Source organism: Gossypium hirsutum, chromosome A04 (genome assembly GCF_007990345.1).
Source record: "Gossypium hirsutum isolate 1008001.06 chromosome A04, Gossypium_hirsutum_v2.1, whole genome shotgun sequence".
Classification (NCBI taxonomy): Eukaryota; Viridiplantae; Streptophyta; class Magnoliopsida; order Malvales; family Malvaceae; genus Gossypium; species Gossypium hirsutum.
The window spans coordinates 33,737,643-33,754,071 of NC_053427.1; the positions used below are offsets into that span (position 1 = coordinate 33,737,643).

At 40.0% G+C, this 16,429-nt stretch overlaps 1 protein-coding gene across 1 annotated transcript; it reads right to left on the reverse strand.

Moving 5' to 3' along the window:
* Nucleotides 1-1,022: 1,022 nt before the first annotated feature.
* LOC107947884 (uncharacterized) lies at nucleotides 1,023-15,638 on the reverse strand. The gene is made up of 3 exons (XM_016882390.1): nucleotides 15,308-15,638; nucleotides 14,972-15,221; nucleotides 1,023-1,224 (listed from the first exon to the last, which is right to left on the reverse strand). Exons 1-3 carry the CDS (start codon nucleotides 15,636-15,638, stop codon nucleotides 1,023-1,025), a joined length of 783 nt encoding a protein of 260 aa, XP_016737879.1.
* Nucleotides 15,639-16,429: the final 791 nt, after the last annotated feature.

A 16,429-nucleotide genomic window follows, 5' to 3' on the forward strand; every position in this document is an offset into this window, starting at 1 on the left:
CAAATATACATAAAATAAATGGAAATGATGGAGCATGAAATATTGATATAATGAAATGATTGATATATACTTATGAAGAAACGGTAAGAGAATGATATGTTTCATGACATGTACATATATGATTATCTTTGATATGTTGATACAAGGAAATTATGTAAGTAAAGACAATTATTAAACTCAAGCATGACATGTCGAGAAAATAAGTATATCAATGTTGAATTTATATGAAATATGTGCAAGTATACTAACAATGATGTTGTTTGACACTTAGGCAAGTGTCAAGCTATTGATTGAATGGTAACATGTTTAATTATAAGAAGTATTGAAATGGTAAGTACTTAGATGAAAATATTTAAGATTTTGCGAAATTTTTTATGATCCCGATTTAATTCCGGTTGGTTTTTAATGTATGTTTGGGGCATCAAGGGCCCAATAGAGAGACGTTATGATTATTTTCAAAATATGAATAATAAATGACTCAGAATTATCTGAAAATGTTCAATAAACTCCGGTAATGCCTCGTACCTATTCCGGCAATGGATACGGGTAAGGGGTGTTACACTCATAAAATCCCTCCTCCAACAACTCCTCAACCGCCCATTCAAACACTCCTCAACCAATAGAGTTTCGGTCAACTACAACTACCCACACGGTAGAGCTACAAAAATAAACACCCTTTGCACGCAACAGGGCTCAAACTTAAGCCCTTTAGCATAGCAACACGCCATTTTTCACTAGACTAGTAGTCATTTTTATGACACATCCATCCCACATTTAGTTAAGAAGCTCATCAACAGGCGACAGGGTTTACTCAAGCCAAAAACAAAAATTTTGCACTAGCCAAGGCTTGAACTCAAGACCTCTCCCACACTCCTCATGACATTTAACTACTGTAGCAAGCATGCTTTTGTGCAACACAATAAACAAAAATAAAGACCTAATTTTTTAGGGCGTTACAACTCTACCCCCTAAAAGAAATTTTGGCCTTGAAATTTACCTGCTCAAAATAGGTGAGGATATTGCTATCGCATCGCCTCGGGTTCCCATGTGCCTTCCTCAGAACTGTGATTATGCCATAGCACCTTAACCAGTGGAACTGAATTTCTCCTCAGAACTTTCACATCGCGGTCTAAAATCTGAATCGGCTCTTCCTCAAAGGTTAGATCTGGCCTAACCTCAACCTCCTCATTGGAAACGATGTGCGCAGGAGCAGAACGATATCGCCTCAACATAGAGACGTGGAACACATTATGAATCTGGTCCAACTCTGGAGGTAACTCAAGCTGATAGGCAACTGGTTCCACGCGCTTCATTATACGATATAGCCTAATGAACCTAGGGCTTAACTTGCCCTTCCGGCCAAACCTCAATACCTTCTTCCATGGCGAGTCCTTAAGAAACACCAAGTCCCCCATAGAAAACTCAATTTCTTTTCGCTTCAGATTCGCATATGACTTCTGTCTGTCTGATGCTGCTTTCAGTTGATCTCGAATTAATCTAACCTTATCCTCGATATCAGATACTAGCTCAAGACCCAAAACACGCCGCTTACCCAACTCAGTCCAACAAGAAGGAGTACGACACCTACGACCATATAAAGCCTCATAAGGTGCCATCTGTATGCTAGACTGGTAGCTATTGTTGTATGTAAACTTTGCCAACGATAAGTAATCCTCCCAACTGCCCCGAAAGTCAATCACACAACTCCTTAACATGTCCTCTAGTATCTGAATCACCTTCTCTGACTGCCCGTCTATTTGAGGATGGAATGCAGTATTGAAGTCCCACCTTATACCCAATGCCTCGTGCAACTTCTTCTAGAACCGACACGTAAAATGAGGATCTCAATAGGATATGATGGAAATCGGTACCCCATGCATCTTACAATTTCGGATACATATAGCTTAGCCAGCTTATGTAATGAGTAATCAGTAGAATAGGTATAAAATGGGCTGACCTGGTGAATCGATCCACGATGACCCATACTGAATCTTTCTTAGAAGGCATGAGGGGTAGCCCACTAACAAAGTCCATAGTTACTCTCTCCCACTTCCAAAGTGGAATCTTAACTGGCTGAAGCAACCCTGAAGGCAACTAATGCTCCACCTTAACCTGTTGGCAAGTTAAGCACTTACTTACAAAATCAATAACTTCACACTGAAGCCCTGGCCACCAATACAACTCCCGAAGGTCTCGGTACATCTTATTCCCACCAGGATGCATAACATAAGGACTACTATACGCTTCTTGCAATATAGACTGCCTCAAATCAGTATCTTTCGGTACACAGGCTCTCCCACAGAAATAAAGTACCCCTTCGCTATTCAACCCAAAATCTAAAGTTTCCCCACTCTCAATCTGTCAGAAACGAGAACCCAGTGACTCATTCTCCAACTGCCTACCTTTAATCTATTCAATCCACCTCGATTTAACTTGAAGTTCGGCCAGTAAACTACCATCGTCGAATAAACTGAGACGAGAAAACATCGCTCTCAAATCAGTAATAGCCCTACGGCTCAGTGTATCAGCTACCACATTAGCCTTACCAAGATGGTACTCAATCGAACAGTCATAGTCCTTAAGTAGCTCAATCCACTTAGCTCCTTCTGAATGACGAGATACTTAAGGCTTTTGTGATTCGTGTAAATGATACACTTCTCACTATACAGGTAGTGCCTCCAAATCTTTAGTGCGAAAACCACCACCACCACCGCCAACTCCAAATCATGCATCGGGTAGTTCGCTTCATGCGTCTTAAGCTGAGGAGACGCATATGCCACTACCTTACCCTCTTGCATCAACAAACATCCCAAGCCAACATGTTATGCATCGCTATAGACAGTGAAGTCCTTCCCAAACTCTGGCTGTATTAAGACAAGGGCCTTAGTCAAAACTTTCTTAAGTCTCTCAAAACTTTTCTGCTGTTTATTAGTCCAGTTAAATAGTACCCCTTTACGCAACAACTTAATTAGAGGTGCACTAATCAACCAAAATCCTTTAACAAACCGCCTATAATACCCTACCAATCCCAGAAAACTTTGAATCTCAAATACTGACTTAGGTTGATTCCAATCCAGAACCGCTTCAATTTTTTGAGGATCAACCCTAATCCCTACAGTAGATACCATGTGACCCAGAAAAGTTACCTCACGTAGCCAGAATTCACACTTGCTGAATTTAGCATACAACTGCTTCTCCCTCAAAATCTACAGAACAACCCGAAGATCTGCATCGTGCTCCTCTTCAGTCCTTGTGACAGCCCAAAATTGACCCTAGTCGGGAAGTGGTTTCGGGACCAGTAAACTGAGTCACCGAAATGTTTGAATGTGATATTTATTGTCTAGAATATGTAATTATGAATGTGTGAAAATTTCAAGCTTCGATTTAGTCGATTGCATGTGAATTCAGTTAGTAGGATTTGTGTGACACTTTTGAAATGTGATAGGCTAATCTATAAGGATCTAATAGTGCATGTAATAAAAAGGGAGGACTTGCATGTCAAATTTCCCCCCTAATTAGTAGTGGCCGGCCATGCTATGAGTGGAAACATGTCACAAACATGTTATGTTAGTGAGGTATGTTAGGAAAAATAAAATAAGGAGTATGGGTAATAAAGAAATGGAAAAAAAAAGAAAGAATGTGTGTGAGTGTTCCCCCCCATTGCCGTGAGTTAAAGAAAAGAAAAAAAATTTGTTCATCCTTTTTCATTTCTTTTGGCCGAAAATTCTAAGGAAGGAGGAATTCATTTCTTTTGGCCGAAAATTCTAAGGAAGGAGGAAGGAGTTCTTGCTTCATGTTTGGTTTGGAAGAGGATTAGGAGGAGGTTTGGCCATACTTGTATCTAGATTAAGGTATGTTTGAGGTTGTGCCATGAGATTCATGCATGTTTTTAGTTGCTAGCTTGAGTTCTAATTAGCCCATGGTTCAAATCTTTGCTATGTCATGGGGATGATATTCGGCCTAGGTGGATTTTGTGTTAATGCCATTGCATGCTAAATATGAAGCTTGTTAATGATACATGTGATGGTGGATTGATGACTCTTGGATTTTCTTTTTAGCATTTTTGAGTGAGACATTAAGTTCTTTGTTTAACCATGACCAAAATTGAAATGGTATGGTGTTGTGATGTATTCGGCCATGGTATATCCATAAGTATGATTTATGCTTATTGCATGGTAGGTAAGATTTGTGTTTTGGATTTATGTTCATGTTTAGTTATAATCAACTTTGAGATTCGGCTCTTGCACATATATATATATATGTTTGCACATGACGTATTGGTATGTCATATACAATATCTCAAGGTATATATTTACATATGATGGTGTTCCAGTTATGGAGTACATGATGGATGCGTATTGAGTTATAATATGTAATGCATTAGTTAGTAAAAGGTATGCCATTTGTGTGTGGTATTGAGTATATAATTGGCCTCAACATAGACATGCATAATCGGCCACATGAATGAGTACATAGGTTGATGTGTTGTTCGGCCATAGGTAAGCATATTGAAGGCTTTATCTTGACTTAGAAAATTCGGCTAAGGAGAGTATTAACTAATGTGTTGAGTTTGATTCATGATTCCGTACATATGTGACTTTAATGTCTAATGAATATATGTGGGCCAAGTACCTTGAGTTCCTCTTTTCGATGCTCAAATGATTAAATCAATTTATTTGTTAAATTAAGCTCAAGAGCAAAGGGGAACTAAATCCGATAAAGGGAAGGAAAAAGTGGTCGAATAGCCATCGGAATCGTTCGACAACATCTGAGGTAAGTTTCCGAGTAATGGGACTTAAATTATGATTCGATTAGATTATGTCTTAAGTAAATCAAAATCATGCTCTTATATGTGGCTATTGAGCCGAAATTGTAAATGTGATAAGTGTCTTGTGTTTGAGCTTTGGTAATGAAAATGAAATATGAATGTGTCATGATTTATTGATATATGTGCATGGTTACTCGAATGATATCCGGGCTAAGTCCCGAAGGCTTTTGTGCTAAGCGACTACATCTGGACTAAGATCCAAAGGCATTTGTGCTAGCGACTATATCCGGGCTAAGTCCCGAAGGCATTTATGCTAGTGACCATATCCGGGTTAAGACCCGAAGGCCTTGTGCGAGTGGTTATATCCGGCTAAACCCCGAAGATGCTTGATTTGGGAACGAGTGATCTTGCTGTAAAAATTTAAATTAATACGCTCGTAAAATCCCAGCGATGAGGTATGTTTCGTGTGTGCTTTGAATTAGTTGATCCCTTACAAATCTGTATTCGCTCAGTCGATAAATGAGCTATCGGCCTTTGGCTAAGTTGATCTTTTGTGTATGAACATAAGGGTTGGTAATGTGAAGTAAGTATGATATTGAAAATTTGTGCATATGAAATTATCCGTTTAGCTATATGAATGCTATACTTTTGTTGTGCTGGAATCCCTTGCTCAAAACTTACTAAGCATAAATTGCTTACTCCGTTTCTTTGTTTCTCTGTTTTATAAACTTTGGCTCGTCGGCTATCAGACTCGGGATTTTTGGAAGTCGAAGTCTCCCACACTATTAAAGCCCCCTTTTGGTACAATTTTGGTTGAACTTTGAAATGGCATGTATAGGACTACCCTTTTGTTGTTGGTCATGTACCCTTCGGTTTTGTGTAAATTTGGATAGCCATGCGAAAATGGCTTAAATATACTTTGATCATAGCATTATAATCGTTTTGTATGTTGTCCGTCGAGAGGTATGGAAATGTTGGTAACGGTTAGCCATGGGAAGGGTTATTCTTGATCACTTTTGGAATATGTATGACAAACTCTAGTTGATCCATGGAGGATCATGAAATAGGTAAAGTTTACCTTAAAAAAACAGATGCTGGAAGCAGTAGTGATGTGGATGTGAAAAATTACTAAAAATAGTAGGAATGTAATTAAATAGTGAATAAATTATGTAAACGAACCTTGATGAATCTATTTTCATAGGAAAGTAACGAAACGATCATCTGGACAGTATGTTAAGAGGTATTCAGGTTCTCGTGAGACAGGGCCAGAACGGTTTCTGGATTCCCTGTTCCGACTTTGGAAATTCATTATAAATTAACCAAAGATAATTAGAAGTCATTCCATATATGCATAGATTCCCTTTTGAGTCTAGTTTCTATAGAAACAAACGACATCAGTATTGAAGCCCTGTACAGGGAGATATCCAAGTCGTAATGCGCAAAGGTCAGTGTAGTCGATCCCTGTAACATGGGAGAATTTGACTAATAAACTGTACTAATTGGCCCGACAAAAAATTCTAGAAAAAAATTTGTAGATGCATATATGAGTCTAGTTTCTGGGAAAAATCACGAAGCTGATTTTTGAGTAGTGAAACTCAAGATATGATTTTTAAGGTGACAGTGACGCAGGTAGCCAGCTTGCCTGGAAATTTTAAAATGGATTGTGCAAAGAAGTGATTTAAGTCTGCAAACCCCTCGTGTCCGACTCCGGCGACGGACTCGGGTACGGGGTGTTACAATTTTATTGGTATTAGAGCTACGGTTTAGTCGATTCTAGGACTACCGTAATACGTTTGGGTCTAGCTATACATGCCATTTTGTGATTATTTAATAGTGTGGTGATTTCTGACGATTGAAAATGTGTTTATTTATAGTAATGGATCTCGATCCCGACCGAGCGGTAGCTGATGATCTTGAGAGTGTGGCGCCTGCTCCCGCACAAGGGACAGCTCCGGCGGACTCTCAACCGATTGCTAGTAATCCGAATGACGAAGCTAGACAAGCTTTCTATAGCGTAATGAATGATTGGTTCAACCAATACATTCGAACTAATACGGCTGTTCCACAACCTCCATTCTCGACTAATGCCACCCCCGCACCTACAATACCTCCGGAAACTGACCAAATAAGGTCAAATAAGCCCCCAGTTGACAGAATCCGAAAACATGGGGCTATTGAATTTAAAGCTACGGACAGCGATGATGCCGAGCAAGCTAAATTTTGGTTGGACAACACTATCCGGGTACTCGACGAGCTATCTTGCACACCCGATGAGTGCCTAAAGTGTACTATCTCCTTGCTACGTGATTCTGCCTACTATTGGTGGAATACGTTGACTTCTGTTGTGCCTAGGGAGCAAGTAACTTGGGAGTTTTTCCAAACCGAGTTTCGGAAAAAGTATATCAATCAGAGATTCATTGACCAAAAACGGAAGGAATTTCTTGAACTCAAACAAGGTTCCATGTCGATTACCGACTATGAACGAAAATTTGTGAGGCTTAGCCGATATGCGCGAGAATGCATTTCTTCAGAAGCTGTGATGTGTAAACGTTTCGAGGATGGACTAAATGATGATATAAAGCTGTATGTTGGCATCTTGGAAATTCGAGAATTTGTGGTACTTGTTGAGCGAGCTTGTAAAGCCGAGGAGCTAAGTATGGAGAAAAGAAAAGCGGATATGGGAGCAAAGGAGTTTCGTAAGAGGTCTTCGGGGAAGCCCTTCCCATAGTCATCGAAGAAATTTAGAGATGACTTAGGCCGGTCTAGGGACACTTCGGGTTTCTCTAGACGAGATCGCGATCGACCCCCTATGAGCACACGAGTCACTTCGGTCGCCAGTGTTGAAAATGATCGTCGGGACAGAACGGAATGTCGATATTGCGGTAAATGGCATTCAGGGAGTTGTAGATTCCATGACCGCTCCTGTTACAAGTGCGGATCAGTTGACCACTTCATTAAAGATTGCCCGAGGTTGTCTGAACAGAATGTAAATCAGAGTGGGAAACCGGGTGCTACCACTACTCGAGGTAGACCATCTAGAAATACGGGCAATGCTAGTGGTGGTCAGAGAGGATCTAGAGATGCTACGACCAGATCCGAGGCTCGCACTCCTGCTAGGGCTTATGCTATACGCGCACGCGAGGATGCTTCCTCGCCAGATGTTATTACCGGTACTTTTACTCTCTTTGATACTAATGTGATTGCTTTGATTGACCCTGGTTCTACTCATTCTTATATATGCGAAACCTTAGCATCCAGTAAGACTTTACCTATTGAGTCTACTGAGTTCGTAATTCGGGTGTCAAATCCCTTGGGTCGTTACGTGCTTGTCGACAAAGTGTGTAAGAAATGTCCCCTAGTAATTCGAGGTTCCTATTTTCCGGCGGACTTGATGCTTTTGCCATTTGATGAATTTGATGTTATTCTTGGTTTGGATTGGTTGACCGTGCATGATGCGGTTGTGAATTGCAAAAGCAAGACTATGGATTTGAGGTGTGCAAATAACGAGATGATTCGAGTTGAGTCTACGGACTTGGATGGGTTGCCAGCTGTAATATCCTCAATGTTGGCCCAGAAATATGTAAGAAAAGGGTGCGAAGCATACCTTGCGTATGTACTTGATGACAAAGAATTAGAAAAGAAACCCGAATCTGTGCCGGTGGTTTGTGAATACCCGGATGTTTTTCCTGAAGAATTACCGGGTTTACCACCTGTTCGGGAGGTAGAGTTTGGTATTGAGCTTGTACCTGGAACTACGCCAATTTCGATAGCTCCGTATCGTATGGCACCAACCGAGTTAAAGGAGTTGAAAGCTCAGTTGCAAGAGTTGACTGATAGAGGTTTCGCTCAACCAAGTTTCTCACCTTGGGGTGCACTAGTATTGTTTGTGAAGAAGAAGGACGGAACCATGAGGTTGTGCATCGACTATTGTCAGCTGAATAAAGTGACAATAAAGAATAAATATCTGATACCGCGTATTGATGATTTGTTTGATCAACTAAAGGGAGCCTCAGTGTTTTCAAAGATAGATTTGAGATCGGGTTATTATCAGTTGCGAATTCGAGATTCGGATATACCCAAAACTGCTTTCAGAACGAGATACGGCCACTACGAGTTCTTAGTGATGCCGTTTGGGCTCACTAATGCCCCTGCGGTATTTATGGACTTGATGAATCGGATCTTCAGACAGTATTTGGATCGGTTCGTAGTTGTGTTTATTGATGACATCTTGGTCTATTCAAGAGATGAGACCGAACATGCTGAGCACCTGAGATTAGTGTTACAAATTTTACGGGATAAGCAGTTATATGCTAAGTTCAGTAAGTGTGAGTTCTGGTTAAGAGAGGTTAGCTTCTTGGGCCACGTGGTATCCGCATCGGGTATTCGAGTTGACCCGAACAAAATTTCAGCCATACTTAACTGGAAGCCTCCGAGAAATATTACTGAGGTTCAGAGCTTTTTGGGACTTGCCGGTTACTACCGGCGGTTTGTAAAAGGTTTCTCGATGATAGCCACACTGATGACGAAGCTACTTCAAAAAGATGTTAAGTTCGAATGGACGGAAAAATGTCAGAAAAGTTTTGATCAACTGAAAACTTATTTGACCGAAGCTCCAATTCTAGTGCAACCCGAATCAGGCAAAGAGTTTGTCATTTATAGTGATGCGTCCCTACTTGGGTTAGGTTGCGTATTGATGCAAGAAGGTCGAGTTGTGGCCTATGCGTCGAGACAATTAAAGCCACATGAGAAAAATTATTCGACCCATGATCTCGAACTAGCTGCCATCGTATTCGCTTTAAAAATATGGCGACATTACTTATTTGGTAAAAAGTGCCATGTATTTTCGGATCACAAAAGTCTCAAATATTTGATGACTCAAAGAGACTTAAATCAGCGACAAAGACATTGGCTCGAGTTGTTAAAGGATTATGAGCTTGTCATTGACTATCACCCGGGAAAGGCTAATGTGGTTGCGGACGCCTTAAGCCGAAAATCACTGTTTGCTTTACGAGCGATGAATGTACTCTTGTCTGTTCTACCCGACAATGTGTTAGTAGCTGAATTAAAGGCCGAACCATTATTGATTCACCAAATTCGTGAAGCTCAGAAAGTCGATGATGAATTGGTTGCAAAACGGGCTGAGTGTGTTCCAAACAAGGAATCGGAGTTTCAAATTGATGATGATGATTGTTTGAGGTTCAGAAGTCGTTTGTGTGTTCCAAGGAATTTGAAACTCATTTCGATGATTCTGAATGAAGCCCATTGTAGCCGAATGTCAATTCACCCGGGGAGTACGAAAATGTACAACGATTTGAAACGTCGGTTTTGGTGGCATGGTATGAAACGAGACATCTCCGACTTTGTTTCAAGATGTTTAATATGTCAACAAGTGAAAGCGAAACATCAAGTGCCTTCAGGATTACTTCAGCCGATCATGATACCCGAGTGGAAATGGGATCGAGTCACAATGGACTTTGTGTTCGGACTGCCATTGTCAGCAAGTAAGAAGGATGCGATTTGGGTTGTTGTTGATAGACTGACTAAGTCGGCTCACTTTATCCCCGTGCGTACGGATTTTTCATTGGATAAACTAGCTGAATTGTACGTTTCTCAGATTGTGAGATTACACGGGGTACCTATTTCTATCGTGTCGGATAGAGATCCGAGATTCACCTCACGATTTTGGAAGAAATTGCAAGAAGCTTTGGGTACCAAGCTGCATTTTAGCACTGCTTTTCACCCCAAATCAATGGTCAATCCGAGCGGATAATTCAGATACTTGAGGATATGTTGAGATGTTGCATCCTCGAGTTCAGTAGTTCATGGGAACGGTATTTACCTTTGATTGAATTCGCTTACAACAATAGTTTTCAATCAAGTATTAAGATGGCACCTTACGAGGCTTTGTACGGTCGTAAATGCCGTACACCATTGTTTTGGACCGAGCTCGGTGAAAGTAAAATTTTTGGAGTTGATTTGATTAAAGATGCTGAACAGAAAGTAAAGGTAATCCGTGAAAGTCTGAAGGCAGCCACAGATCGTCAGAAATCGTATGCGGATTTGAAACGAAAAGACATTGAATATCAGGTGGGAGATAAAGTGTTTCTTAAAGTTTCACCCTGGAAAAAGGTACTCAGATTTGGCCGTAAGGGCAAGTTGAGTCCGAGATTCATTGGGCCGTACGAAATCTCCGAACGAGTTGGTCCAGTTGTGTATAGATTGATTTTGCCCCCTGAACTTGAAAAGATTCTCGACGTCTTTCATGTTTCGATGCTTCGACGTTATAGATCCGATCCGTCACACGTGATTAATCCATCAGAAGTTGAAATTCAATCTGACTTGAGTTATGAAGAAGAACCGATTCGTATCCTAGCTCGTGAAGTGAAAGAGTTGCGAAACAAAAGGGTTCCGTTAGTAAAGGTGTTATGGCTCAAACACGGAGTCGAAGAAGCTACTTGGGAAACTGAGAATGCCATGAAAGAACGATACCCAAATTATTTACCGGTAAGATTTTCGGGGACGAAAATTTCTTAAGTGGGGGAGAGTTGTGACAGCCCAAAATTGACCCTAGTCGGGAAGTGGTTTCGGGACCGCTAAACCGAGTCACCGAAATGTTTGAATGTAATATTTATTGTCTAGAATATGTAATTATGAATGTGTGAAAATTTCAAGCTTCGATTTAGTCGATTGCATGTGAATTCAGTTAGTAGGATTTGTGTGACACTTTTGAAATGTGATAGGCTAATCTATAAGGATCTAATAGTACATGTAATAAAAAGGGAGGACTTGCATGTCAAATTTCCCCCCTAATTAGTAGTGGCCGGCCATGCTATGAGTGGATACATGTCACAAACATGTTATGTTAGTGAGGTATGTTAGGAAAAATAAAATAAGGAGTATGGGTAATAAAGAAATGGAAAAAAAAAAAGAAAGAATGTGTGTGAGTGTTCCCCCCCATTGCCGTGAGTTAAAGAAGAGAAAAAAATTTGTTCATCCTTTTTCATTTCTTTTGGCCGAAAATTCTAAGGAAGGAGGAATTCATTTCTTTTGGCCAAAATTCTAAGGAAGGAGGAAGGAGTTCTTGCTTTATGTTTAGTTTGGAAGAGGATTAGGAGGAGGTTTGGCCATACTTGTATCTAGATTAAGGTATGTTTGAGGTTGTGCCATGAGATTCATGCATGTTTTTAGTTGCTAGCTTGAGTTCTAATTAGCCCATGGTTCAAATCTTTGCTATGTCATGGGTATGATATTCGGCCTAGGTGGATTTTGTGTTAATGCCATTGCATGCTAAATATGAAGCTTGTTAATGATACATGTGATGGTGGATTGATGACTCTTGGATTTTCTTTTTAGCATTTTTGAGTGAGACATTAAGTTCTTTGTTTAACCATGACCAAAATTGAAATGGTATGGTGTTGTGATGTGTTCGGCCATGGTATATCCATAAGTATGATTTATGCTTATTGCATGGTAGGTAAGATTTGTGTTTTGGATTTATGTTCATGTTTAGTTATAATCAACTTTGAGATTCGGCTCTTGCACATATATATATATGTTTGCACATGACGTATTGGTATGTCATATACAATATCTCAAGGTATATATTTACATATGATGGTGTTTCGGTTATGGAGTACATGATGGATGCGTATTGAGTTATAATATGTAATGCATTAGTTAGTAAAAGGTATGCCATTTGTGTGTGGTATTGAGTATATAATTGGCCTCAACATAGACATGCATAATCAGCCACATGAATGAGTACATAGGTTGATGTGTTGTTCGGCCATAGGTAAGCATATTGAAGGCTTTATCTTGACTTAGAAAATTCGGCTAAGGAGAGTATTAACTAATGTGTTGAGTTTGATTCATGATTCCGTACATATGTGACTTTAATGTCTAATGAATATATGTGGGCCAAGTACCTTGAGTTCCTCTTTTCGATGCTCAAATGATTAAATCAATTTATTTGTTAAATTAAGCTCAAGAGCAAAGGGGAACTAAATCCGATAAAGGGAAGGAAAAAGTGGTCGAATAGCCATCGGAATCGTTCGACAACATCCGAGGTAAGTTTTCGAGTAATGGGACTTAAATTATGATTCGATTAGATTATGTCTTAAGTAAATCAAAATCATGCTCTTATATGTGGCTATTGAGCCGAAATTGTAAATGTGATAAGTGTCTTGTGTTTGAGCTTTGGTAATGAAAATGAAATATGAATGTGTCATGATTTATTGATATATGTGCATGGTTACTCGAATGATATCCGGGCTAAGTCCCGAAGGCTTTTGTGCTAAGCGACTACATCCGGACTAAGATCCGAAGGCATTTGTGCTAGCGACTATATCCGGGCTAAGTCCCGAAGGCATTTATGCTAGTGACCATATCCGGGTTAAGACCCGAAGGCCTTGTGCGAGTGGTTATATCCGGCTAAACCCCGAAGATGCTTGATTTGGGAACGAGTGATCTTGCTGTAAAAATTTAAATTAATACGCTCGTAAAATCCCAGCGATGAGGTATGTTTCGTGTGTGCTTTGAATTAGTTGATCCCTTACAAATCTGTATTCGCTCAGTCGATAAATGAGCTACCGGCCTTTGGCTAAGTTGATCTTTTGTGTATGAACATAAGGGTTGGTAATGTGAAGTAAGTATGATATTGAAAATTTGTGCATATGAAATTATCCGTTTAGCTATATGAATGCTATACTTTTGTTGTGCTGGAATCCCTTGCTCAAAACTTACTAAGCATAAATTGCTTACTCCGTTTCTTTGTTTCTCTGTTTTATAAACTTTGGCTCGTCAGCTATCAGACTCGGGATTTTTGGAAGTCGAAGTCTCCCACACTATCAAAGCCCCCTTTTGGTACAATTTTGGTTGAACTTTGAAATGGCATGTATAGGACTACCCTTTTGTTGTTGGTCATGTACCCTTCGGTTTTGTGTAAATTTGGATAGCCATGCGAAAATGGCTTAAATATACTTTGATCATAGCATTATAATCGTTTTGTATGTTGTCCGTCGAGAGGTATGGAAATGTTGGTAACAGTTAGCCATGGGAAGGGTTATTCTTGATCACTTTTGGAATATGTATGACAAACTCTAGTTGATCCATGGAGGATCATGAAATAGGTAAAGTTTACCTTAAAAAAACAGATGCTGGAAGCAGTAGTGATGTGGATGTGAAAAATCACTAAAAATAGTAGGAATGAAATTAAATAGTGAATAAATTATGTAAACGAACCTTGATGAATCTATTTTCATAGGATAGTAACGAAACGATCATATGGATAGTATGTTAAGAGATATTCAGGTTCTCGTGAGACAGGGCCAGAACAGTTTCTGGATTCCCTGTTCCGAATTTGGAAATTCATTATAAATTAACCAGAGATAATTATAAGTCATGCCATATATTCATAGATTCCCTTTTGAGTCTAGTTTCTATAGAAACAAACGACATCAGTATTGAAGCCCTGTACAGGGAGATATCCAAGTCGTAATACGCAAAGGTCAGTGTAGTCAATCCCTGTAACATGGGAGAATTTGACTAATAAACTGTACTAATTGGCCCAACCAAAAATTCTCGAAAAAAATTTGTAGATGCATATATGAGTCTAGTTTCTGGGAAAAATAACGAAGCTGATTTTCAAGTTGTGAAACTCAGGATATGATTTTTAAGGTGACAGTGACGCAGTTAGCCAGCTTGCCTGGAAAATTTAAAATGGATTGTGCAAAGAAGTGATTTAAGTCTGCAAACCCCTCGTGTCCGACTCCGGCGACGGACTCGGGTACGGGGTGTTACAGTCCTTGAATACACCAGAATGTCATTTATAAACACCACTATGAACCGATCCAGATAGGGCTGGAACACTCAGTTTATCAAATCCATAAAATCTGTTGGTGCATTCGTCAGTCCAAACGGCATCACTAGGAACTCATAATGACGGTAATGAGTCTTAAATGCTGTCTTGTATACATCAGTCTCCTTAACCCTCAGTTGATGGTACCCCGATTGGAGATCAATCTTATATAAGACCGAGGCTCCTTAAAATTGGTCGAATAAATCGTCAATCCTCGGAAGGGGGACTTATTCTTGATAGTCAATTTGTTCAGTTGCTGATAGTCGATGTACATATGAATGGTTCCATCCTTCTTCTTCACAAATAAAACTGGTGCTCCCCACGGAGACATACTAGGGCGAATGAACCCTCGATCCAGTAACTCTTGAATATGAGCCTTTAGCTCTACAAGCTCTTCCGGTGCCATTCTATAAGGGGCAATAGGCACCGGAGCTATACAAGGCAAGAGCTCTATCCCAAACTCAACTTCACGGTTAGGAGGTAACCCCGATAGCTTATCAGGAAAAACATCCAGAAAATCTTTAACTGTTCTGATGTCTTTAACAGACAAACTGTTAGAACTAGAAGCACCAATATAGGCTAGGTACGCCTTGTAACCTTTACGAACCAACTTCTTAGCTTTAGTGTAGAAATCACATTTGAGAGATAGTTTCAACGCTCCCCAATCACAACTACCTCATCACCCTCTGCAGTTTTTAGTACTACCTGTGTAGTAGCACAATCCAAATTTGCCTGATGCTTAACTAGCCAATCCATACCCAATATCAAGTCAAATTCCCCAAAAGGGAGTTCCATTAAGTCTGCCAAAAAGATCCTTCCTTGAACCTCTAAAGGTACCTCCTTATACAGTTTATTTATTCTCACAGACTGTCCTAATGGACTTAACACAGTAACCTCGCTCGTAGTGTTTTCACACATCACTCCCAAAGTCTTAGACACAATGCATGCTATATAAGAGTACGTAGAACCAACATCAACCAATGCAGTGTAAGGTACATGGCGAATAAAAAACATACCCGTAATAACATCTGGGGCATCTTTATCCTCTCGGTGACGTGCAGCATAAACCAGTGCCGGCTTGTAACACCCTAAACCCGGCCCAGACGTTATTGCCAGATCTGACGTGTCACATGGACTTACGACTTAGTATGCATTCGTTGGTTTAAGTGATTGGGGTGGTCTTTGTAAAAACAGCGGTTTGAATGAAAAGCTGGTTTATCAATCTTTAGGCTATCCATTTGTTGTGCTTGTTGAGTCTTGGAAAACATTCATTAATTTTGAAAACCCGCGCAGCCTAACACCAGCAGTTTCGACATAGTATATAAATAATCATAAAATAAAACTATAGCAGAAAAAGAAATTTAAATAGCGGCCTTATTACAACTTAAAACCCAAAATTAAATCAGAATATAAAATAATAAAAATAAACTAACTTAGAAAAACCAACTTTGCAGATGATGTGGCCACTCCGAATCCCTCATGGCACCAAGCCCACTATGGTTGGGGATTTCCTGCAGAGATGAAAATAAAGGGGTGAGTTCGGTAAACTCAGTGTGTAACATAACACAACCATAGCCCATAACAGATCAAACCTCAGAGTCAGACTTATCTGGACCTTGGCCCAGTACAGATATCAGAATGAAACCCATAGGCCCATAGCAGATACAGAACAAATATATCATGAATGCAGAAAACCCAACCTAGATCCATCCATAACACCCCCGTACCAGCCTTACACCATGTGGGGAGACTACTCGACCCACCCAACCGCTACACACCACAGAAATTACAGCGAGGCTGCCAAA

Bases quoted from the DNA above. Each gene is read 5' to 3' on its own strand.
- LOC107947884 (XM_016882390.1), bottom strand. From the start codon at position 15,638: ATGTTTTTTATTCGCCATGTACCTTACACTGCATTGGTTGATGTTGGT. The intron at 15,222-15,307 runs GTGATGAGGTAG...TGGTTCGTAAAG, and splicing joins AGTACTAAAAACTGCAGAGG to GTTACAAGGCGTACCTAGCC. The intron at 1,225-14,971 runs GTTCATTCGCCC...CTCTATGTTGAG, and splicing joins CAAGAGTTACTGGATCGAGG to GCGATATCGTTCTGCTCCTG.